The sequence below is a fragment of the Megalops cyprinoides genome, chromosome 6 (genome assembly GCF_013368585.1).
Source record: "Megalops cyprinoides isolate fMegCyp1 chromosome 6, fMegCyp1.pri, whole genome shotgun sequence".
Lineage (NCBI taxonomy): Eukaryota > Metazoa > Chordata > Actinopteri > Elopiformes > Megalopidae > Megalops > Megalops cyprinoides.
Window position 1 is genome coordinate 26,834,192 of NC_050588.1, and position 26,642 is coordinate 26,860,833.

At 38.5% G+C, this 26,642-nt stretch overlaps 1 protein-coding gene across 3 annotated transcripts in view; it reads left to right on the forward strand.

Annotated features, from left to right (window-relative positions):
- The first annotated feature begins 765 nt into the window (after positions 1-765).
- Positions 766-26,642, forward strand: part of iqsec1b (IQ motif and Sec7 domain ArfGEF 1b) — a 178,684-nt gene continuing 152,807 nt past the window's right edge. For 2 of the 3 annotated variants that reach the window (XM_036530230.1, XM_036530231.1), the window contains exon 1: positions 768-1,217. In XM_036530230.1, coding sequence (XP_036386123.1) covers positions 934-1,217 — 284 coding nt within the window. In that variant the 5' untranslated portion in view covers positions 768-933. Of the gene's footprint in view, positions 1,218-26,642 lie in introns of all 3 variants that reach the window. The other variant, XM_036530237.1, reaches the window with a different exon arrangement.

Consider the following 26,642-nt stretch of genomic DNA (forward strand, 5'->3'; position numbering starts at 1 on the left):
TTATAAATAAAATTTCTTGGCTCAGAACCAAGCAAATCTTGCAATACCTTAACCACGACCTTGTTTACACTGCCTCTCCAGGTGAGCCTAATTGATCTTACATGGAGTTGTGTTTAATACTTCCTTGATCTTTCTCGCTTTGGCAGCAAAATAACAGTATAGGCGAAATGCAAGACAAAGCCGTCGAGAAAAAAACGCGTTGAAAAGTGGCATTTTGCTTATGTTTTGAAAACACTTTAAATGTTCTGATTGAGAAATATCTCTTGAAAATCTCATATATTAATGATCTCGTCACTTCACGATGCAAGAGTACAAAACAATCTCATAGTCTTGATTTTAAAAGCACAACAGTCAGAACTAAAAACAAACAAAATGTTTATTAAAAACTATTTATAATCCAATACTTCGAAATTAATCAAGTCATGATTTGGCTTCTTCTGCAGTCTCGTAATAGGAAGCATTTACTGGAGCTGAGAATATGTATTTATATGAAGATAACGATACCTGTTGACAGAATACGAACAAATGCTGTACATACCCAAAAATGTTATAATAAAAACAGTGAATTACATCTACACACATAATGCAAACAACATACAAAATTAACTGACAAACGGGTCTTGCAAACGTCGTCAGCTCGAAAGCTGTTTAGGAACGACAATAAACGCTCATACGCACCACGAAGTACAGCTGAGTGGAGTTCCAACAAAGGGTTAAATGGGTTTCCAATCCTCGGAGTGGTTTACAGAGGTTAGTTATTGTGGTGCAGAGCCTCTGGTCGGCGCGCTGCTGCGGACAAACGCCCGACCAACTTCTTCTTTACTCACCCAGTCACCACCAAACATAAACAATGGCGGAGCGAAGGAAACACACCGAGTTGGAATTTGACGGCGCCCAGCTATAGAGCAAGTAGTAAAGCCGAGTGAATTTCCAATGGACGGGCACCGGAGGTACCACGAAATGGAAAACCCGACCGAGAACCCAAGCAAAGCGGCGGAGTATCTAAAGGAGCTCAATAAAATAATCGAGACACAACAGGAGCTGCTGGAAAAGCAAAAGAACAGGATTGAAGAGCTTGAGCAGCAAGTGGCCGATCTATGCAAGGAAAACGCCTGTCTGAAAGACCAACACCAGCGGCACCTGGCTACTTGTAGACTGCAACAAGGCAATTGTCATCCCACGTTGGGAGCAATCAAGGAAAATGTGCTACAGGAAAAGTAAGTCCGTTCCCTTTAGAGGTGTTTCACTGTTATGATGAAGAGTTTATCAAAAGCGGTTTCGCTGAAAATTGTATCACTCTGAATTCATTCTGGTCCATGTCAAGCAGCAGAGCGTAGGCTACTGTAAATGTATGACATTAAGGCTAGTACTCAGCAGGGCAGATACGAAACTAACGGTTCATACACCAAGCAAAGCCAGGAAGTGAGCAGGGCACACAGCGTGGTAGACTAATTACCACCAACATTTTCAAAGGGAACAATGATATATGCCCCACATCTTTTAAGTAAAATTTAAACGTTAAAAGGGATTTTACCATGGTATGGAGTTCAGTGCGGCTTGCGTGTTGGCTCTAAGTTGTAAATCTGGAAAAAAACGCCATGTTTGGACATTAAAGAAGAATTTAATTGTATCTAAGCAATACGTGGACAGTCAATTGATCTCATTGAAAAGCTTTACTGTGGGTTACTGACTGAATAAGAGATGGGAAATTTGTTTACTTGATCGCGTCCTTCTGTGAGCGAATGGCATGCTATCGTAAATAGAAAACATGCATTTATTTGTTTATGTTCGACCATTTTAAAACGTTTCTCCCAAAACAACTCATCTAAATTCTACGTAGATGAGATGCCACTGTCTGAAAGGGTTGGTCATAATTCTTACGACGTTGTGCACAATTCCTTGCGTTAGTGTAGCCTAGCTACCGATCGCTGAAACGCGCACAAACCAAGGAAGCAGATCGTTACAAGTATATCAGAAGAGAATAACAATGTGTGACACTAACATTTTTCTTACGTTCAGTCTGTTTTATGTACGTGGTTGTATTTTCTTCGTCAGTATATAATATGGGAACCATGTTGTCATAAGGAATTGAGTAGCACAATACAGCTGTGATACAGTTGGGCTGTGTTCGGAGGATTTCCCTCCTGGGGAAATAGTTAATTTTGAGAAGGCTGGGATTTTAATCTCCCTAAACTTCATATTCAGTGGGCTGCCTTTATTACTTATTACTTGCAAATGTGTACTGAGCTATGCACTACCAAGCAGAGATGGAGCATATCCTACTAGCACTGGTGATTTATAAAGAGAATGAGGCTGATACATTTCACCAGTGAACGTTGTCCAGGTATCATGGTATATTTTCACTGAGAGATTTGTTTTATACTAAATATTTGTCTTCTTGAAGTCAGTCCTTATATTGTTACACCAATGCCCATCACAATATCAGCACATAAGGCGCATGGTCGTAGATTTTAGCTGTGGATGGTAAAACACGCCCCGATTTTATTGTGCATATTTAACGTTATATATAAACAGTTTCAGTCCCGTCTGTTATATATAACTTTATTGGAACAATTTAACGTAAAAATAACAGTAACAATAAAAAAGAAGTAAAAATTGTGTTGGCGTGCGAAACCTTGTCGTTGCTATGGAGGAAATGTCATCCGTCAGGCAGTTGAGAAGTTCCGTTAACCTTCTGCAGTTCAGGTACCATCACACGGACTGATTACCCGCCTTTTCAATTTAGTAACAACAGCCATTCTGTTTGAACGCTTTGTTTGTCAGTAATAGGGCGCCTGATTCAACACAGATAATTTACAAATTATATATTAAATTGCCTCTCAAACTTATGCTTAGATGGGGATAAATCCTCATATTGAACGCATTTAAACAGAATGTGTTCATTATATTTTGTTAATAATGCACAATACTGCCGTGTACGCATTACGTGTTTGTTATCCTCAGCCTGCTGAGTTCTTTCGCATGCTAGCTACTCTGTGTTAGTCTTTTAAGTGGATTTATAGCACAGATAAGTATTAATCCGGGATATTTATGGAATGCAGTATAAGCTTTTGGAAGGCAAGTAGAGCACATAAATTTCACTGGTAGATACTTCTGCTAACCGTTGTGGTTTAGTTTGAATGAGGTCTTTTTGTTCTTTGTAATTAGGAAGAGTACACCTGTGTGTTCATGTCAGTGGTATTTTCTCAACCATTAGCAGCAAAAGCACGTTATCTTCTGGCAATGTGTACATGATCTGTGCAAATGATGTGATGCATTGCATATCAAATGCAGAGGCACTGTAAAATGGCAAGTCAGCATTAAAGTAAGGCACACACATTTTCTGTAGGATGCTGTTCACTGTAGAATTTGCTTGCAGACTGAAAACAACCTCAAAGAATATTGAGTGTTACATCTTATCGCTGTGGGTGTGGCCACAGCAGTAATAAATGGATGCTACAGCATGTGAGTTTGTTTTCCTGGGCCTAGGGGTGCTGCATTTTTGTTTGGACCTTGGAAGTCTTAATTCTACTTGTGTTACAGATGGGGAAGATATGTTGTTGAGCTGTTCCTATGATAAATCCCTCCCTGTTTCTGTATTCATCCTTTAAAACGGCCATATTTTTATTTGCAGAATAATACATCTTTGAAAGAAGTGAACACATGAAAACAGATTTCCTTGGTTGGTTGGTCCCACAATATCCTCTACAGTTTACATGTGACTTAATGTGTCAGAAGAGCACTCTTTCATGATAAAACATACAGAAATGCAACTCTAGCTCTCACACAGTGTTTTTCTTTTATGATGCTGATTAAACATGACATAGCTTATTAATCTAAAGTGGTAAACTAGGAGTTTTTTAACCAGCTGTAGAATTTGAAATTACATTACTGTGTGTTGGCAAAGGTAAACCATAGTTTTGTTGGAAAAACACAACAACAAGGCCTTCATTTTTGTCATGTCCTTTAAACTGCAAACGTAAGATTGCAGGTGAACTCTGTACACTTATCCAAAAGGGAGAAAGGGTAAGTAGGTTGTAAATGACACATTTGGACCCATTTCCTGTAACTAATCTTCCCTCTAATAAGTCACTGAAACATTTAGTCTGTTTTCAGCTTAATCGCTTAAAAATAATTGCTGTTATCATCTTTGTACATCTCCTGCTTGCAATCTCTCTTGTGGTAATGACTAGAACACTGTCAGGTGTTGGTGCTGTGGAGGGAAATTGGAATTATGCTGCAGATAGTTTTGTAATGATAAAAGCTTAGTGAAAAACCTCGGTTTAGGGTATTAAAAGATTTTACATAAGTGGGGGGTTGGGGAGGGTCGGAGGCGTCTCTCAGTTAAGGACCTTGAATGTGCCCGCTAGCTCAGTGCATTGGCCCATAACATCACAGCAGTTTGATTTGTATTTTTCAGCAGGCCTATTTATAGTAAGAGAGTAAAAAGACATCCTTGTAACAACCATGAGTCTATTTTTATCGCTTTCAGTATCCAGTATTTTGATTGTGAAGAGCCTGTTGTGAGCGCCTTTCAAACATAGCAAGGGCAGTGGGCAGAGAAACAAAGCAGCATGTGTTGTCGGGTCCTGTTTCCTAATGCAAGACACTGCTTCACAAAGGACATTGCCAAGTCATAACAGAATATGTCTAGCTTTTTGAACAGACAATTTGCCTTAAAGGTATTCAGCTCATCAGCTTCTGAGAATCAGAGAAACTGCTATCAAGATTAAGAGGAGCAGTTCATAACGAATCATGGGTATTTTAGAGCAAGGTGGCATGCATGCAGAAATATTCTTTGTGCAAAAATGGAACTATGGACCCAGGCACTTGGATGACAGCTGGACCGACTGTCAATTAGCCCCCCCCCCCATCCATTGCACTTTAGTGAGAGTAAAGTAGGTCTGTATTCTGAGACTGGCTGTTGCTCCCTGTGTTTGGTCAACAGCTTGCCACGTCAGCTCTTCTGTTTGTGCTGACCACAGGTAGCTGGCAGAAAAGGCCTTGGCTGAGAGGCCAGTGAGGGAGCAAGTCACGTGTTCTGTCTGAACAAATGCGCAGAACTCTGTCACTAGTTCAGTTGCATGTCTGGAATAGCGCAATCTTTTCATGCCATTGTCTGCCAACCAAGACTGCTTTTTTTGGTCCTACCATATTGTCAGACAAGAAACCCAGCTGAATGTCTAAGTTTTGTTTTCAGACTTTAATAAGAAGTAGACTGTAGGGTGTTGGTGATAGCACAATATTCTCTGGTGATTTTCAGTTCTTATATCTTGGACTTAAATGACTAAATTCCTTTGCTTAATGTTTTTTCTTCTAGGATGTGGCCTTCAGTATTGTATATATGTGTACCTGACATTTAGTTTTTGTTTTGTTGGCTTTAAATCAAACATCCAAAACTGCCATCCTAATTTAATTCGAGGAGACCTGTGTGGTGTAGAAAGAACATCATCTGTGTTTCGACAACCAGTAAGAGTACATTGTTGATTCGACATTTAGAAATTTCTGGGATTCACCCACTGATGCAGAGATATCTCAGCCATACACATTTTTTGAGAGGGGCAACCAGGATATTGTGTATTGTGGTGACCTTTATTAACATATTTTCTGATTTGATTTTCCTAAAAACTATTCAGCATTATTTCTAGTTCTAATCTCTGGATCAGCTGAAGTCACTGTCAGTTTAGAACATGTACCGATTCATGATTCATACACTAACACTTTTGCTCTTTCCAGTTTGCTTTTTCCCCATTCTGAACTACTGTAAAAGAAGAAATATTTGCAAACAATTGATTTTCATGAAATTAACTTTTGAGAAAAATCTGAAAAGTCTTCAGTGAATACTGTAAATGCAGGCAAAATTGTCTCCACTGATGCCATCACTTGGTGACTGGTATCTCAGCCCCATGTTAACTACAGTATTACACCAGACAAGAAGCAATTTGGCTAGTGCAAGTTAGCTCAAGTGCAGTTACCTCTGGCAATGCAGTACTTCAGTGTCTGTCTATTCTGAGGTGTTGTGTTTATTTTTACATAAGTGGTAAGTTTTGTATCATGAAACTACACAAAATTTTGTTGCCAAAGAATTTTTTTTTACACTATAGTGTAAAATAATAAAAAAAGTTATAGTTTCCATTGGAAAATTGTTCTTGTGAAGGTAGCTTGCCTTAGATACAGGTAAATGGATTAAGTGTTGGATGTTCCTAAATGCAGTAGTCTAAATGTCGTGCTATCTTTGGGACTAGAAAATTGCTTCCTTGACCAGTAATGGAAGTAGTCAGTGTGAGCCAAGAGGGAGGAAATGGATGTTTTTGTTTGTTCTTCATTTTCTACAAAATGCTTGCCAAACGGAATATATTGTTCTATTACTCTGTTGTCCTCCAATCAAGAAATCTCCTGTATATGGTCTTGGAAAGCAGTGATTTCAGCTCATATTTTCATTTGCACTTTCAAACGGAAGGGCAAAACGTTATCTCTGCCAAGGCATCTGCAAAACTCATTCAGCATTCAAGCTGTGTTCCAGGGTGAGATGGCCAACATGCTGTAAACTGGATTTGAATCTGTGACCTGGGGATAACTAAATTTTGTTACACAATAGTCCCATAGTTGATAGTGGCTATAAGGGTATAACATGGTGCTTGTCTCTGACTATAGCAGTAGGAAGGTACAAAATAATGGGACCTTTTCTGCCAGTAAACGTTTGTATAATTTATTTTTGTGATGGACAGAATTCAAGCTTCTGGTTTCCTTTGAGGCTTTGGGACCTCAGCTTTACTCTTCTAAACTTGTAATGAGTACCTTAATGTGGGTCCAGTGCAGATCCATTTCTATTCAACAAATTCAAATGGGAATTGAGGGAGAGGCATTGCATCCTCTCCTGGTGGTGGTTAACAGACAAAAGCTGTCTGTAAAAACCTGACACAATGCAGATCCTTCTGACAGTGTTGCGTGATGTGCATGTCATCAAAGATGGGCGCTGAAAGCAATTACACTGAAAAATCCTGGAGCCATTTGAAGTCCTCTCACTGCTCCACTCACCATGCTGTCCTCATGACCCCTCCATCACCTGGTAGGGGATGCTTTTTTAATTGGACTTTAAGAGCCCCACTTGGAGTAAACAGCAGAATCCAACCCCAAGAGTGTTGAACCTTAGTTGCCAGCTTCATTAAATTCAAACACTGGCTACCTAAGATACTGTTTGCGCACATTTTTTGTAAATGCATTTTTCCATGGGTTCCATTCTAAAATCCGAGATAAATGCATTATATGTGATGTGCCTGCCAATTGCCATTGATGTTGTTGTGCTTTACTGTTAAAAGAGCTTTACTGCCGTATTCTCAACTGAGCTCTGCTGCTGTTCAGATTTGCTTGAAAAACCATGTTGCTTACAGCTTTGTCATCTTTTTTGTTCATCCTTATTTTCAAACTACTTTTCCATCCTACATTCTCATCCCTATGCATGTATAGTTACTGTCAGGCTACTTCACTTCATGGTCTCATTACTTTAAGTCACAGTGTGTTAAACAATTCATCTGCCTCACCTCTTGTCTGTGTATCTTCTGCCACCTCATTCAGTGTCTTCAGTAACCTGCCTTAAGAACATATGGGAACGCATTTTTGTATGCATTAAGAACTACACCTAACTAGCTAACATTTACGGATGTATGCTTCAGTTGTGGTGCTACAGTTTTGTTTGTCAAGTTAGCCTAGATAACTGTATCTGGTAAGTGACCTCATAATCATAATTAACATCATTATTATAGTAATGTGTAAACATTTATTGAGTTTTATTGAGTTTTTTTTAATACAAAGTTTGATTTGTTTTGCAACTAACTTGCAAAAACCTTTTGTAATGATTAGTCTGATATGTTAATTGATGCTTGGTTCATTAAAGGATTAGACATTATAACAGAAGAAAGCAAAATAACCTGAACTTATGTTTTTCAGTGAACCTTAAGTTTTGTTGCCATTCATTTGTCATTAGCTAATATCCTGGTTGTTCAGTAGATGTCATACCTCCTTAATAGCCTGCTGTGCAGGATAGTGCCTGAGGCAAAGCTAAAGTTAGAGAAAGCAACATCCTGTATTGCTGTTTATCTGGAGGCTTCATCTTCATTGATATAAGTACAAAACAACCTCATATGTGGGCCATTTCTGTTCCCTTATATAAAACAGTCTTTCCTTGTAATTATATCAGTGTATTTGCTGTAGCATCATAATTGTCACCAAACATTGTACTGGGACAGTTATGGAGCTCAAAATACATGTAACACTTAAGTAGTTAGATATTACTGATGTTGGTAATATTAACTGCATAAGTGATATTTCATAGTAGTACTCAGCAAGTGTGAAATATATAGTGTAGTACAGGGATATATGGTGTACAGTCCTCCAGGGATCAGAAGGAATCCATCTTAGATGGTGGAGAATAGGCAATGAAACCCTAAGGTTGTCTTGTAAGGCAGCCATTTGGATATGGTACGAGATTGGCAGAGTAAACAAACATGAAAAGTGTTCTCAGGCAATGAAATATTGATGGACAGTCTGACACATTATGCAAAGGCTGAACTTCTCTCCAAAAGTGTAATGAAACGCCCATCACGAGTCTGTTTTTGCAGTGCCATCCTCTATCCAGGGATGCTGATAAACTTTTAAGTTGAATATTAATACTCTTGTGTACAACTCTTCAGCTGAACTCTTGGTTTCATGTGGATACCAAGTTCAACTGCTGTTTCACTTCTCTTACATTGGTATGTTGATTTACAAAAAACATACAACAATTATGTAGCTAGGCAACTGTAAAGTATTCAGGTTCTTCAGAAAATTGTGTACAACTCTTCAAATGGACTCTGGTTTCATGTGTTTAACAAATTCAGTTGGTATTTCAAATTTTTTGTCTGTTGATTTACAGAAAACAAACAACATTTATGTGGCTAGGTAACCATAAAGTAGTTTTGTTCCTCTTAAAATTCAACCATTATTTAAAACAGGGAAGCCCTCAAAATGTCACGTTTGTGCTTTCTGCTCTATTGTAGTAGTAATCACATTATTGTTATTGTTACTCAATCACGTTTGTGTTTGGCCGCTTGTAGATTTATCGACTACAGTGATTTTGTTGCCTTGACTGCAGGCATCCTCACGGCATTGGCCACTGTGCAGAACTGCAAGGCACTGTGTGAAAATGTTTCTCAGTCTGCTGGCCGTTAACCAACTAGGTGCTGTGGCTGAATAATTTTATTACTGGCACAAATGATGACAAATAAACTAATGTTTATGTCTAAAGGTGACATGGCAACAGTGTATGCCTGTTCTTTGGACCAAATGCTCCAAAGTACCAAGTGTTCCAAATGTTCTTTGGACATTTGACGTTAAAGCTTAAAATGATGATGATTGTTGTTGTAATTAATTATAGAATTAATAATACATTTTCATAAATTAACTTAAAGTATTTTCTCAAATGTGATTTTTTTTAAAGTTGCTTGAAAATAATAAAGTAGCTTGCGGGAAATGAGAGTGAAATATCCTTTCCAATTGCTTAGGCTCATTGGAATTTCCTATTTAACAATGGCTTTTTGACCATTCTGGAGAAAATAGTTTTGAGCTGCATGCTATGTTTAGAATATGAATTATTCTTGGCCTCTCCCTTTAGAAGACAATACGTTTCCTACACAAGACTGTAGTCACCACCAGTTAAAGATTTAGAATGTAAATAAGCCAGCATTACATAAAAGTGATGGACCTGCAGTAAGGAAGAACAATTACCAAGAATTAGGCAGAACTTTGGCTTTATTGTCTTTGAAATTGACTGTCTTCTGCACAATGTGAAACATTACCTTTTATGTATGCCAAAAATGATACAAGCTCTTAGAGAGGTCATAGGAGACAAAAGGCCTATATTTCACATACTGTTCAGTTGATGAAGGGATGCACCTTTGCCTGCCATAGCACTTATGGTTATTCTGTTGAGATTCATTGTTTGGCATATCTCATTTAAAATGAAGAATTAGCCTTTAAAATTTAAAAATAATTGGCACAATTACACTCAGTGCTCTTGGGTCATATTTATATTTTGTGGGGGTACTGATGTCTAATGGACAAATAAGACTTTCTTATCAGTTTTTAGTTAGGTTAGTCTTAAATCCCAGCTGAAATAAAATATATGTATATGTATATATTTCATTTTCATGTACACAATACATTGTTACAATTCCAAAGCCTTTGTTAAACAATGTATCATGTATGTATTTTGTGATATTCATTGAAACTGACAATATAATAGACAGCATGAATGTATGTGAGGTCTCCTTGTCTACATTCTGCTGAGGTGGCTTTTTATATTGATTATTTTATGGTGATGTAGGTGCAGTGCACTGGATATTGGTTACCGGAGTGGAACACGGTATATTAGAAATCCCATCAAGAAAGCTGTGGTCTGTGGAGCACAAGTGCTGCATTTGTATTTTTTCCAGAATTAAGAATTCTCTGAGGCTTTCTCAGTTTTTGAAAGCTTGAAATCCGGTCACAAGCAGAACACAAGTGGAATGACAGATCTCAAGTTATGTAATAGCTGGATATGCTAATTCACAGTGGAACACATGTTCAACCTTTTTTTCTGATTTCTTATATTTCAGTTGTTTTATGAACAATGCTCAAAATTTTATTTGTCTGGCATTTTAAATGGAAAATTTGTGCTCAATTGTTATGAAAAGATAAGTCTAGCATTAAAGTACCTTATTCAAATCCAAGACATCTGTAGTTTCCTTTTAACCAGATTAAGCAAGCTGCTAAAATATTGATGAGCTGAAGATGGAAAGATCCGCTTTGCCCCTGTGTATCTTTTAAACAGAACACATTTTTAATGGCCCAGTTAAATTTTATTCCAGTTTTTACATAATATATTGTTGTGTATATTTTGTCAGTAATTATGTACTGTATTGCTCCCTGAATTAATGCAAAGTCCTCATCATTTTAAAGATTTCAGACATTAGATATTCAAGAATGTGTGCTTAATTGTACACAGATGTTCCTTTTCTGTACTTAGATTTTCCTCCTCCTATCATGCATGCTTAGAATTTGTAGGCCTTTTTAAAATATTTCTACTAAACATTTTAGTGTCTGGCTGTTTTGATTAAACCCAGCATAACTGGGCATATGTTGTAAGATTACCCCCCCCCCCCCCCCCCGCCCCCAACCAAAAAAAAAAAAGTAGCCTACAGTTTGAGGAAGGCATGAATATTATAGATCTGAGAATCCACAGGGTCGAGATTTCCTGACATATAGATATTGTAAAGTAAGAGAAAGGATAGTATCAAAACCTATTATGGATCAGGTTTCTCATTTTTGTTTCATGTGAACAAAAGGAGATAAGATTTCCCACAGGATCTTATCAAAGGTGTTTCAAATGGAGGCTATCTATCACCCAACTATGGCTAAAGAGTACTCAGAGGAGTGAATGGCTCCTACTTCTCCTATTTGTTGGGCTGACCTGAAACTTGGTTTCTGGTTTCTCATTACCTGCCATGCTTAAATTCACTTGTAAAGAGAAAGTTTCACGGGTTGTATAACGACAAAGGTGAACACATGGTGATATTGCAGAATATTGTGTTCAGCTTTATCTTAAAGAGCTGATGCATCTCCAAGTTGACTTTGGATGAGTGATTCAGAATAAAATATACTCAATATTAAGTTTGAAATAATTGCCTCTTCACTGTGACACAACAATGCTCACTCTGGTGAAATTATTCTCAAGTCATTTTCATCTCAGTCTGTTTTGGAGAATTATATACTCTGACTCACTGTGATTTTAATAAACCAATACTGTTTGTTTAGAAACATGACGATGTATGCAGTTGGTATGTCATCTTGTTCATGTGGGATGGAGCTTCTTGGGATAGTCAGTAAAACACAGGAACTGCGTAGAAACGTTGCCCTTGCAGTTGTAACTTTGATGCTTGTGCTTAACCATATGAGTCATACTGAGCGAATAACGTAGGAATGAATAATTAGGTTGAGGATGGGACTTCATCACCAAAAAAGCAGAGTAAAGCCTGTAAATTAGTTTCATACTTTCAAATAATCAGTTCGTGCAAAGTAATGGTGTAGGTTATGCAGCAACCTGTTTATGTATGTAGTTTTGTAGTTTTGTGTGTGTGTTTTTAAACATAACATTATTTCATAATTTGTGTCACCCCCTGAGTAATTCAAAGTGTATAGGGGGCTGAGATCCATTTGAAACGTTGCATTTGCAAGCTTGTGCAGACATTTACTCTTTTGTGCTATGATTTTTCCGCAAATTATCGAAGACAGCTGCAGAATTGCCTGTAATGCGCACAATAATGGATTTTTTTCACTGCACCATTACTAAAAGGTGCTCTTACTGTGTAATCTAGAGATGGGCATTAGGAAAATGGAAATGCAGAAATGGACCTCACAGGAGAAAACAGCAGCTCACAGGAGCTGGTAATATGTCCCTTATGTTAGCTTTAAGAGACTGTAATGAATGATGTGGTTAACACCACTGCAGTGGAATGCCGTCTGTGGACAGAGCTGTAATTGACTGATTGGACCACATGAATTTACTTGGAGTTTCACCTGCAGGATCAATCTGTCTATTAGCCTCCAAAGGCCACTATCATACCACTCTCACCAAAGGGAGAGCTTGTTTTATTGGTTTCCATCGAGGGGCAGGTACGCTGAGAAAACATGGCTGCCGAGTTGCTGTTGTGATTGATACGGGAGTGTTTAGTGTTTAGAGCAAGGCTGCTTTAGATTAGAGTAAAAGTGAAGCTCTGCTTCTTATAGGCGAAACTTAGTGTTGTTATCTTAACATGTAAACAACACAGTAGAGTGCTCCATTGACTAAACCTGGGATACTTAGATGTAAATATTATTGAAGTACAGAATCTTAATATGCTAAGGTAAGCATGTTAAGATGAAACACACAGCACCTTTATGGAATTAAAACAAATATTAACAATTTCCATAGAGTAAACACAGTTTTGGTGAACCGTTCATTATGTACACATTAAGTACACAGTATGAATTCAGCCAAAACATTTCACCGATCCCCAGAAACACACCCAATATTGCCCCGGGCTTTGAATTGATTTCTGGCTCATTTCAGTAAAATAAAAGCAATCAATTTTTGGTGCTACAAAAATGAGACAGAGATGTGGTCATACCGATTCAAGACCCTGAAGAACAACTTATCACCCCAGAGAAACAACCAGTGGGCTGGGCAGTTAAGAGGCTGGCAAAAAGAAGAACTGCAGAATGTTTTCAGTAATGAAACAAAACCCAACACACCAATGAAAACATGAGTAAATTGAAAAACAAATACATTCGATGCTTGGCAAATGAATTGAATGTTCAGAGTAGATTTGAGCTCACTGAGGTCCTAAATAGCAATGTTCAATTTACAGGCTAGTTAAGATGTCAAAATGGAAAAAAAGGATAAAATACGGACTTAGTGGTCATTGCCTGACAGCAGAGAAGTTCTTGTCTGTGGAGTGTAATCTAAGTGATGTGGAAACAGCTGAAGTTCCTGCAAAATTCTATGAAATTTGTGACAAACTCTGAGGAAAATTTGAATTAGTGATGAGTCTGAGTGAAACACTCTGTGACACCTTGAAGCTACATTTGTAAAATCTTTTGCTTTGACTTTACATTTTTTTTTCTGTCATGCCAGGTACAGTAAGCATTATATGTATATACAGTATGTATACGTATACACACACACACACATTATATGTAAGTATGCATAGTAAAACTTAGCATGACATGTCAAATTGCATGTTTCACAGTTATATGTGTTCACATGTAGGTTTACAAGTCATTTTCCAACAATTTTAACTTTTTTTCTCATTACAAAGAAAGGATGGGGCTTGCAGTACCTCCAGAATAGGGGGAAAAGTATATGCGATTATTTGCAGTGAATCCCTAGAAGAGTGTGTCAAAGTTCCATATTTATTTCAGACATCAGGGGAGGTTTTTCTCTGCAGTACTCTTAAGAAAATGCTCTGTTATCACAACAAATTATGTCAGTACTATGGGTTGCTCTATTCATAATATTACCGTATGAGTTCTGACTTGCAAGTTCCTTTTGCTGTATTAATAATGCTTGTGAATATTGAAAGGCTCCTTATTGTCCCTGAGCTCCTGTTGAAAGTCCTTGGTTTTGTCTCAGGCATAGGAGCCTGGAACACCCCGTTGTTGCTCTCATGCTGTCGCTGACTCATGCCCACAAAACTGTAAGATGACTTCGGGTGAGGGAATCCTGAGGCTAAGTACAACTGTGGTTTTGAGAGCTGTCAGTCACACTGTGTGAAGATTGTGAATAATGTGCTGTTCTAACATCACATATTCCTCCCTGTGCCAAAGGGCATGTTCATGGAGAGAGCAAAGAGAACAGAATGATGATCACAACGAATGTGATAGATGCCTATGATTATTATGGACTCTGAAAATGTGACTCATAATTTGGCTTGTTTTTGTCCAAGATTAGTTCTTTTTATGGTGGCGTCAACAGTGAATTTATGTGTGGCTGACAGCGTAAAACTATATAACATGAATGTGCATAATTTGATAATAAACTAACACAAGCATTGTGGTAGAATGTGAATGTACTTTGTTAATTATCTTGTACTTGTGTACTGAACACGTAATGGAAATTGCATAATTTTTATTCCCTAAGCTGATCACTGTACACAAGCCTATTTTGATAGAATTGAGGATTTATTCATGAACAAAATCCTTATCTTTTAGAGCCATATCATGCATAGTGTAATGCTTAATGCATTGTAATTATTTGTTCTTTTGATCTGAAATGGGAAAATGTGTAGGTTATGACCCTGCCGTACATCAGAACTAACCTCTAGTGATAACCATAAAAGGATAGGAAATGAGTCGCAAGGTTAGCCTTCATATCTCAGTAGATTACATAAGGCATATTCAGCTCCTAGAGATCAAAATAAACCCAGGTTCTGTTGGGAATATTACAATTAAATATTATTTTTTTGTATTAGATTTTGATAGAAAAAAAAACAGATACAGGCAAAGGCTTTAAAAATGCAGAACTGTGGAGGCCTAGCTATATTTTCATTCCAGGCCAGTTGCTTCCAATATTATACATTGTGGACCATTCTTTTTAGCTTATGCATGTGCATGATGTTTTCTGTGTACCAGAGTATGGGGTCTGCAGGTTGTCATTATACATGGATGCCTCTGCCCTGGCAGTAGAAGACCATTTTTTGTGCCAGTATTTGCAGCCAGATTGATGCCTATGGTTCAAGTAGGTGAAAATCATGAAGTCCAAATTAAATAAATGCTGCTAAGGTCCAATCCGTAAGTCAGTTTTGGGTGGAGAGATTTATGACCACAGAAACCTCCATTCTGTACAAATTCATAATGACATGATCTGGAGTGAAAATGGGAAAAAACATATCCACCAAGGCAAAGATTTTGCATTGCATTGTTATAAATGTCAGTTAAGGGTTAAAACAATGCCTGAATGACACACTGTCACCACAGAAATGAAAAGTCTGTGTTACAAATGGCATGCAGAGATCATCCAGCACTCATGCTTATTTCTTCCTGCTGAGCAGTGATTTCATAACAGAATGAACTATTTTCTGGTCTTGGAATTATCGCATCTTAAGTATTGTTAACATTAAAACTCCCAGATTTATTTCAGCTATTCCATGAGAGTGAATGTTGAGTAAATGAGTCACATGCTGGAAGGAAATTGCAATGCAGTGGACTCTGGTGGTGTGCTTTAATTTTAGTGTCCACTGATGCGAAGTGTTGTATAAACACTGTCTGGTCTGACAGGAAATAGAGTCCATCATTGTCATGCTGCAATACAAAGCGCTTGCAGACATACCCCTCTGCTTTTCATTTACTTTGACATTTGCTGATTTGCTGAAGTATACCCTGTGCTTGACAGAGTGTTCAGCAATTCTTACCATCCTGAGCCTTCTATTTCAGCAGCCTCTATTGAGCCAAGAGAGGCAAAGCCAGTAATCCATTGAGAATAATGGGCAAGACCTATGGAAACAACCAGATATCCTAATCTCATTTCGCTTCAACAATGCTTTTTTTCCCCTTTTTTCCTCGAGAAGAATATATAGGCTGTCTGGTAGGGGTTTGGTTGCTGGGATTGTGCTGGTTTGAAAGCGGGGATAGGGGATTGATGCTGTATGCTTGGATTGCTTTAGTTTTTATCAAGCTGTAGTACTGGACTGATGATACGTAAAATAATCTGTTAATTGCATTGGATAAGGGTGTCTCCCAACCAAGTCATGTGATGTGGTACACATCCTTTATAATACAGAATGCATTCTGTGTAGGAGCGCTTCACCTTTTATCCATATCTTTTAATTCAGTGAATAAGACCTCCAAATGTTATCTCTTGTTGCTAATTTAGTCATAGGACTGACAGGTGCCCCTCTCATAATGTATGTTCCCAACACCATGAGGGACAGCTTGCGATTCATCAAGGAGAACCTAATCATGTAAAATTTAATTTGGGCATCAAGCAAATGTGATTTGTTCCCTGTAAGATCTGAATTTCCAGCCTATGACTGTCCCTGATGATCTGCAATGCTTTGGAGACACGGCATTATGTGATTGCTTTATTTTAAACAGAAGTTATTTCCCTGTGTGTGCGTGTGTGCGTGGTGTGTGTGTGTGCGTGCGTGCATGCGTGCGTGCGTGTGTGTGTGTGGGCACCACCTTGAATATGAGTCTTTTATTCAGTAGTTTCCAGACCTGGAATTTTGAATATTTGCATTTTGTGTTCCAAAGGCCTCATCAGTTGAACTGAATCAAAGGCACAGTGATGAAAGATATCGGTCAATGTGAGGATTGTGAGGTGGTGGAACTGGAGCTATGGTACATGCCAAATGCAGATGACACAATTCAGATGTCAGGGACTCACCAAGCCAGCACCCCTTTTGTGACAATGCATTTTTGATGAACAGCTTTTAGTGACCCATGCTGTGAGACCATTTGGAATGGTAGTCCTAGTTCTAAACCTCAGTACAATCAGGCACTGTGACCTCTTAGACTTTCTGGAGGAGCGAAAAAATGTAGAATGTAAAGGTGTGAGCATGGACAGGCAGAGACATTAAGGCCCACAGCCTTAAGGCAGCTTTAAATCTGGGTTATGGGGCAGTTTAATAAGTTTCTCATCTAAGATCTCTCTGGGGCATCTGTAGGTTAACAGTGGGGCCTACTCTGCTGCCCTAGTCTGCTCTACAGGATGTGGATGGATAAGACTATGTCAGAACAGATAGGGACCCCCTGGGCATACAGTGACAGGGATGAGTCTGCTTTCAGGAGGTGGAGATGTGGCTGACAATGGTAGCAGTGCTCTGTGTTCTCTGTTCCGGTTTTGACTGCACTTACACTAAGGCACATGGTGGGATTTCACAGCGATATTGCTTTCAGGCCGTGTAATATATTGGCTCTTCGCCAGCCAGGACTTGTCCATGTGAATCTTACTATTGCATTTGCAAATATATGTGCTTTCACAAACATTCTTTTCTCTTTCACATTGTCTGTACTGCTAAGTACAATCATGCTAAATGAATGTTCTTTTAAAAGTAATCTTGAAGTACCGTGTCATTCTAAACCACCTCAATTTCCCAGCATGCAACAGTACTTCGCTGGAGCTTGCTGTTGAAATGTTGTTGGCAAGCACACTGCAAATGCGCTCATTTGCTTTCTAAGCCTTTTATTTTGTCGTGGCTTCTCAACAGTCATTAGACACACCTCTCACCATGTATTTAGACCTACAGCTTCCGCTCCTCAGCCTAAGCATCCATGAAGCAACAGCTTGCCATTAGGCTGATGATATTAGAGCAATCTCATCTGGTGCTTAATTAGGAAAATTTCGTGCAGGGAACTTGACCCCCAAGTCTGTCCCTCACACATGCAAGTGTTTATCTCGTGGAAATAAACCTGGTGACAGACCTTGTACAGTAGATAAGGATGCCAAGTCATTGCAAAAATGTGGCCTGCTTTGATCACTACTGAAAGGTTATATGATTTTTGATGCTGGTATCTCACTTTGCTTTATAATTGAAATGGAAACAGTTTGGTGCATGCAGTGAGGCTGGTAGTTACTGCATTGGAGAAAGTGTTGACATAATGTTGCCATTTGTTAAGCTTAAAAAGTTTTTTTTCCACTCCTGAATCACATTGCTGCTTTTTCCAATGTCATTAGATATGTTGTTGACTAATAATATAGTGGAGATTGAATTAGGTCAGATGAAATTAAATCAAAGAATATTGAAAACAGGATAGAGCAGGGGTTTACTTAATGGCTGTGTCAAGAGAATGTGCTAGTGGAGAGCTGGCAGGCATGAGAAAATGTACATTAATGATCAACAGTTAAGACAAGCTTCTTCTCCTCTCTTCTTCTCTGCACTGTCTATGCAGTTTTCAATCACGTATTTCTTTCACATATTTCTTGTCTGTGTTGTAGGTCATAACAGATGTACAGACTCAATAATTTACTTTTTTATACCAGTAATTAATTTCAGAATGACAATCCAATGTCACATCTCCATTTTTTGTATGTGATCTCATATTTCAAAGGAAACAAAGAAGGGCTATTTTCACATGACCACTGAGCAAAATAGTTCATCGTTGTTAGGCTGTGGTTTGATAGAACCTCAAATGAGTCATTGTTAGAGAGACAGAGGCAGTTTTGTGCATAAGTGTAATTGTTCTGTGCTGTAAGATCTATCAAAGGCCTTGCTTCATTCACCAGTCTGTACTAGCTTCAAATTGTATCTTGTTTTGGCTGTTTGGGAAAGAACGCTGAAGATGTTGGGAACAATTACTGAAAGCCTCCCAAAAACATACTTAAAGTAGCAATAGTGCTTGTCTGTAGAACATTTTATTTTCCTGAATCAAAAATAGTACAGTCAACACAAAAATCTTTATACTAGGAGGTTTTTTGTTTTTAATTTTTTGGAATATTTGCGCACCATTCCATATATGCTGTTCTACGGTGTTGTCCTGCTTTGATTTCTGCAAGCCCAAATTTGACCTTTTACCAAAGATTTTTTTGAAAACGGAGAGATTTAAACCTTTTTTTTTTCCTATAATGAGGGAACAACGTCACATTAATGTAAAGAGGAGCAATTGCCCTGGGCTCTCATTTTAACTGAAGCATATGGAGTTGAATACAATCATCTAATGCAGTGGCGTCAAATCAGTAAGACTGGTGAGCCATTTCCCCTCACATTTTATTACAGTCCAGCAGCCTGTCTCCCAATTAAAGTCTGCTGCAATTAGAAGTCAGAGTAAATGCTTTAATCTGGAATAGGTGGTCTTTATTTTCCAGTGATTGCCTCTAACACGAAAATGAGAAATCTAATATTTAATGTCTCTTCAGTCCCTTTGCTGGCTTATTCTTTTGCCGTCGCAAGAAAAGAGACCTCTTGAATTATACATAGCAACAGACAATTAGTTTTTATTAATAAGCATTTCAAATTAATACAATTTCATATTGCGGTCCATGATTTTATACGTCACAGTTATGAAACAGACTACTTCGCTGACCCGACTTCCAGTCTAAGATCAAATTTTGGTCACATAATTTTGTCTTGGATGTGTGATAAGCTTCACATCAACTCAGTTGGAACTAACAGGACTGTACTGGTTGATGCAATTAACTCCTCTAGCTGAAGGCCCACAGCTATACAGAGACCCTGATATGCTCCTCTACAGTAGCCTGACCAGAACAATCAATGTGCAATCTGAACCAGCTGTATATGTGATGGTAACACTGTGTGACTCTGACACTGTACTAAAGCCGGTTATGTGCAGAAAATCTCCAAGAAAGTTTAATGATGTGCAATCACGCACACACACAAGCAGCCAGGGACACTAATATACTTATTCCATCCAATGCCATTTACTAGATATGCTTCCTAATTGGTCCTTTATTTGTCCTTCATGAAGTTATGTGTTCTTGAAACCATGTATTTACAGGATACACTAATGAAAAGTGTGTTGACGGAGTGGTGTAGGATGACTTATACCTGGGGATGAGATGGTCCTTTTGATCAATTAACATAAAAATTTCGATATCGAGGTGCTTTATTAGCATGATGTAGAACTGTTCTGCCAAAGCAGAGGTGACTGAAACCAAGAAGCAACAACTAATTGTACACCTACAGCTAAACTGATAGCTTTCAAGATCACCTTTCCCCTGGTAAATTCAGAAGCTTACTAGTTTGTTTTCTATTGACAGCCCATCTAAGTGTGTAATTTACTTTAAGAACAGACTGAATTCACCCTCTTTTTTCCAAAGCGATGGCTGCTGATATCAAGTTTGTGACTCATAAGGGATTATTATTGTTTCATCAATGATCAAACATTGCTTTGCCGCAACCCTAGTGTTGCTGGTGTCCGTGTGCTGACCAGCGTTTTATCGTTTTTATGTGGCGATGACTTCTTCCAGAGGTCTTTTTTCTGATGTGACACAGAGACCTCTCCCCATTGGCTGAGGTTGGCTCATAAGGTGAAGATAGTAATTGCCTGGCATCTCTGGTGTTGGAGAGGGTCAGCAAGCCTCTTTATGGATTACCTCATCAGCTAGCCTAGTGCGAGGGTGCAGGGGCAGCGCTGTGGGCAAAACCTGACAAGTGCCGAAGGTCAAGGCATGAGGAGATCAAAAGAATTCTCTTGAGGCAATTTAATTAGCCCATAATATGAAAGGCATCAGACCCGGCAGGATCACGGGCAGTAATTTCAGCAAGGCCAACTTTACACAGACACATCTTTCTGCAATTACCTCGTGATTAATGACGATAATTTGGATTTATGTAATAGATTATGGAGACATGCTGTATGGTGTACTGCCTGGAGAGACTTTCACACTGCCCACAAGCCCCCTGAAGGAGAATGTGGGTCTATGTCAATTAGCAGGCCCAGAATGTGGCCTAAGCCCTGCCTGGCATGCTTTTACCAACCTTTAGAGAATCTACACAGTGAACAGCCAGTCTCTCATTATATATTCTTAATTCATTGATTCATTGTGACCAATCACAAATAGGACCTGGATTTGCATCTGTACTTCTGTCTCATTGTGTTAATTTTTTTTTTTAGCTTTTTAACACTATAACTTGAGAGAACACACAGGTGAGTCAAAAAATAATGAGAAAAAGATGCAGTATAGAAATTCTTATTGTTTCATTACAAATCTTACTGTTATGCTCTTGGTTATAAATAAAAGCTGTTCTAAAAGGAATTATTTTCCCTGATTATAATCAGCTTTGTCTCCCTTTACATAACAGAATGAATGTCAGGCCCCTAAGCCGTTTTTTCATTGTAGCTCTTACATTCTTGACAGTATTCAAAAAGGTGAACTCTGCTATGCTAAAATAATTAAATTGTATATTTCCCCAATAAAACAATTAAAGTATGAAGGTATTTTTCATTAGATGCTGTCTCTTACAGACTGACAGATCGATGGCAAAAACAGTCAATATGGTTGTGTTTTGAGCCTGTAGGCCTAAAAGAGACTGGATCATATGTTTTGTTGGGTTGTGAGCTCACAAGATATCTGTGTTTAGGTTTGAAATTTGATGTACCCTGTCCTTAAATATATATTTCAATAGAAACTGCGTGGTTGCTTTGTCTTTAAACACACATCCTATGAAAACATCTAGAATCAGAATTTGGCCTGTTACTGTTTCCACAGTTCTGGGAGTTCAGGAGCCTTCTTTGATCATTGAAAGAGGAGCCTCTTGGATATATCTGTAAAACTGGTAAAAAGTATCTTTTAACCCAGGCAGATGGGCAAAGCTTTATAGAGGGGGACCTTGTTTTAAAATGCTGACTTTGTGTGTGACTTGCAAAATTTTTGATCTCTGACGTGTGGTTGCGTGCTGTAACGCCTCTGTCACAGATGTGTTCCTGTGTAGTGCAGGTGGGAGACATGTTTATACACATAATCCTCAGGTTTCCTAGCCAGCACGTCAGGCATGCTGCTCTCACAGGCTCTGAACCATGCTGAACTTTTAAGAGTCTTCTAGTCCCGATTTAGTCACTTGTTCGAGAGAGTGGTGATTATGTCACCTCCTATGGCTTACACTGGTTACATAATGCACAGCAGTGCACAACAGCCTTGTAAATGGGAATGTTTTTTTTTTTTCCATTTGCTCTATTGTGATATCTCAGTTTTAGTGGCCTTGGGGAGAATTCGCCTCACACTATCTGGTAATCAAGTGGGTAAATAGATACATTTCTGCCACTAATTAATCTTTCAGTTCTTAGGGGGTATTATCTGATTTCTCTCTTTAATCAGGTTTAAAAAAAAAAAGGAAAACTGTCCATGTGTGTGGCTTTAAAAGAAAGCTAACTTTTAATGATGTTTTTTTTATCTGCACTTATTATTGTTTTCATAGCCTCTACCTTCATTTGCAAACACTGTACCTCTAGCTTTACCTCCCAGCTTAACTGTGAAATGGCTAAATAAAGGCCTCAGTCTGGTAATGGTCTTTTTGCGCTCCTCCTTGGCCAGCACAGGCGCTGGGCCGGCTGCCTCCTGCCTGTGATTGATAATGCCCCTCATTATTTGTGCCATTTCATCCCGGGCTTCCTGGGGAAAGCCTCAAGCTGTGACTGTCTGTCTGCTTGGAGCACCTGCTAATGACTCTGCTTACTTCTCGCTCTCCCACCACGCGGTCACCTCACAGGCACAACCTTGGCCGAGGGCAAGCACACACACACACGGCAGCTGTGTGTACACACTCACTCTTACACATGCGCGCACGCACACACACGCATGCGCACACACGCACACACACACACACACACACACACACACACACACATTCCCAGATTCAGCCTAATTTCATTACCATTGGTCCTTACTTATGGACATTTAAGCGAGTTAGCTTAAATGTCTTTACAGAAAGTTTAGGACAAAGTGCCTCTCACATAGCTGCTCACACATATACACACTGCAGCTGCAGACACTCAGCACTCATGCACAGGATACAAATAGGCTTGCGCTCCATCTGCTCAAGGGGCTCATTTTACCTTCTTTTATTTTTGGTAAAGTGACTCTCAGTGCTTTTTTTGTTGTGTGACTCAGCAGCAGTGGTTTTTTGACTCAGTGTATTTGTTGTATGTTGTATGGCCTAAAAGGGTTGAATCTATATGAGCGCCGTTTTAAATAACTTGAAGGAGATCTCCAGTCAAAAAGTAAAATTAGATATGTTTTGTGATATGCATTAAGCACAGTGCTTTCTTGCATGATTTAGCATTCTGAGCTGCATGCTGTAAGCCTGATACAGAACCCTCCGCTGACAGTTAATGATGTAAGCCAGCCTTTCTATAATGCAGAGCTTTTCAGAGTGAACAGAGAAATGTAGAACCAAGTTTTTTCAATTGGTAATTCTTTGATCAGTTATACACACAAAGATTTATGCAAAAAAGACTTCATGCAAGCACATCAATGTGCTGTTTGTGCATAGTTATATTTTCATCATTTTGAGATTGCGTCAAAAGCACGACAACCAGAATGAAAACTGAAATGCAACTAAAGATAATACTCATGCGAGCTTTCAATAGAAGATGACTTGCTGGAAGAGCAAGCCTCTATTTTTATCCATGTGAATACTTGATACATATCATGCAACATGTTTTATCAGTGTAGCCTTTAAATCAGAAAAGCAGAGGAGATTAAAAATGTCAACTTGCAGAGAATGTTTTCACATTTAGAATTACAGTATTTAAAATACATTATGGTACATTATTGTCATTTATCAGATGCTGTTATCCAGAGTGACTTACATAGGTTGCAATTTCATCCATTTATACAGATGGATTTATACTCAGGCAATTGTGGGATAAGTACCTAGCCCATGGATATGACAGCAGTGTCCCAATAGGAAATTGAACTAGCAAACTTTCATCCATGAGCGCTGCGCCTTACCATTACACCAAGACAGATTCCATTTAGGCTTTTAAATGTTTCAACTGTGCACCATTACTTAGCCAAGTGCCTTCCATTGCACCCTCACAACTGTCCAGCTATCCTTCACAATGTGGATGTAACAGCATAATTACACTTTAAAGGGGCACGATTTACTCCTTATTTCGTCACAAGCCAATTATGGGACAGAAGGGCAGATGTCTTAATCACAGGGGATATGCCAGTCGTCCTCTGCTTTCAGCGATGGACCACAAAGCATCACCTGCTTGAAGAGCCCGTTCCCGGCTCCAGGAGAGGACAGGAAGCTCCAGAGGAAGAGAGGCCACAGCTGCACAGTGCACTGGGAAGAGCCTGAATGGCAGGAACAGAGAGGAGGGGGAGATAAGGTGACAGGAAGCGGGTGTATTGAAATTCCTCCTCTCGTTCATAACTCTCTGCCGCTCTGATGGGGCCTACCAATCGGCAAACAAGCGGAAAGGTCTTCCCATGGAATGATATTTCCAGTGGGATTTGACATTTCATGCATTATTAAACAGTTTTGCCAGATTCATATCCGCGGCTGTATTTGCGGAGAGCGCTCAAACACTGAGCTAAAAGCTAATGTGAAGTATTCACAAAGGAGTGCACTGACATTGTACCCCACAGCTCCAGTGTATACTATAATTCCAAATGCTAGGGAGATTTTGCTGAACTATTATGCATTGCAAACCTGTTTCTGATATTCATCAAATCAAAGCAGCAGAATCAAGTTTACCCCATATAATTTTAAACTCACAATTGCTCATTTCTTAAAATATTGGAAAGCAAGCAGCAACATTTTTTTTTTATTTTTAATTATTTATTTATTTTTTAAAGCAGCAACATTTTTAGACTGCCAAAGGATTTTAAGGTAGCTTGTCTGAATATTAATATGTTAATAATCATTTTATGTTTCGCACCTATACAGTTATACGATTTTAGTTTTGTGAAATGGCAGTAGCTACCATAGAAGGCTGGACATGATTAAGATTTGTGACACTATATTATAGAAAAAAATCCTTCTTTCCATTTTCCTTATTTATTTTATCTTGATTTATTCTAGTTTAGTTTTTTTGTTTATCTGTTTATTTGCAAAAGTGTATCATTTTCACCCTTTTGCTATGGTTATGGTGTTTGCTTGGCACATGAAGGTCTTGAAGGACAGAAAGTGACATACTGCTAGGTGTCAGTAAAGCTGACACCTAGCCCAAACAACTTTTGCCCAAACAATGCAGCGAACAGTTGTTCTTTCAGATTATACAATGATTGGAGAAAAAGAAACATTCACATGTGGTTCACAGGTTTTGTCCTCTGGTGGGAAATAAATTATGTTAGATATATTTTGTTAGATATATTTTGTGCACACTTCTTGTTTGTCTAATTAATATTATACATTCCAATACATCAAAATATACAAAGTTCTCAAAAGACTACAAATATTCTGATTAATAGTTTATCTCTCTGATTGTAGTCATGTATATGAATCAGGAAATACATTTGTGATTGGTAACTACATCTCCAGTTATTTTGAACAGTGGTCGCAATTCAATCTCAAATAGTGCTGAGTTAGGTTGTGAGAAGGACATCTAGTAGAATAACAACTCAGAGGTCATTGTCTTCATGGGATTCTTAGACTGTGAAGAAAGCTATGCATATGTAGAAAGGCATGATGACGTTATGCCAAGAATAAATTGTGATGATCACAGTAAGATGCTTCCAGCAATACGTTACAGGTCAGGCATACAGCTGAAAACCTTGTGGAAATGTTAAGTTTGACTCTCTTATCAGCTAATTATTAAGAAAATATATATTGATCCTAAAAACTCTGGCATGGCCTTTTTCATGGCAGTAATCACTGAAGTGAATTAATGTTGTGAAGGCACAATCTTTGAACAGAAGTTCTAATTCATTTAGACTATTTTTGAAGAAAGCTGCAAAACAGGCCCACAATTTTTGACTTGAAAATGAAGTTTGATGCTGTTTTATTTAAATGTGTGCAGTGTTTTGTCCTAATTTATATTCCTGTAACATATTAATTATTATTAATGGTGCAGTGGAATCTCTTGAAAGAATTTTAGTCTGTGACTGAATTCAGTTCATGTTGTGAGCCGAGTTGAGGTCAGTGCTGATTACTGATATCTGAGTACTGACTACTGAGTATGCTTTAAAGCATTTAGTGACTTTAGAATCTTCTTGAAATTGAGCAGTTCCATGTTATTACACGACAGTCCTCCTCGCTGTCTCCTGCTGTGTGAGGCCATGCGAAAAAATAACTTTCCTGTGTTTGCTTAGATGTTTCTGACTGTCTTCCCATTTACAGTAACAACAGTGGAAGAAGCCAGAGTGTTGGCCTTCATATCTGCCATTGCTATATTAACATTTTATGAGCTCACATTTAATTATGGGCATTCTTGATGATGGCCTCTGCATAAGAATGTGAATCTGTGAATGACTGAATTAGGTTAGGTGATTTTATGCAGTGTTTTTATTCATCCACTAGAATCGTATGGTCTTCAGTGTGAAAATGTATACCTCTCTTTCATGTGTGTCTAGATGCCCTGTGGACAAATATGTATTCGGTAATTTGCAAGTTGGAATTGCTGAACTCATTCATAATGAGCAGTGTGTGTAGAGTGCTGCAGCTGCAGTAGAATGAATCTTCATT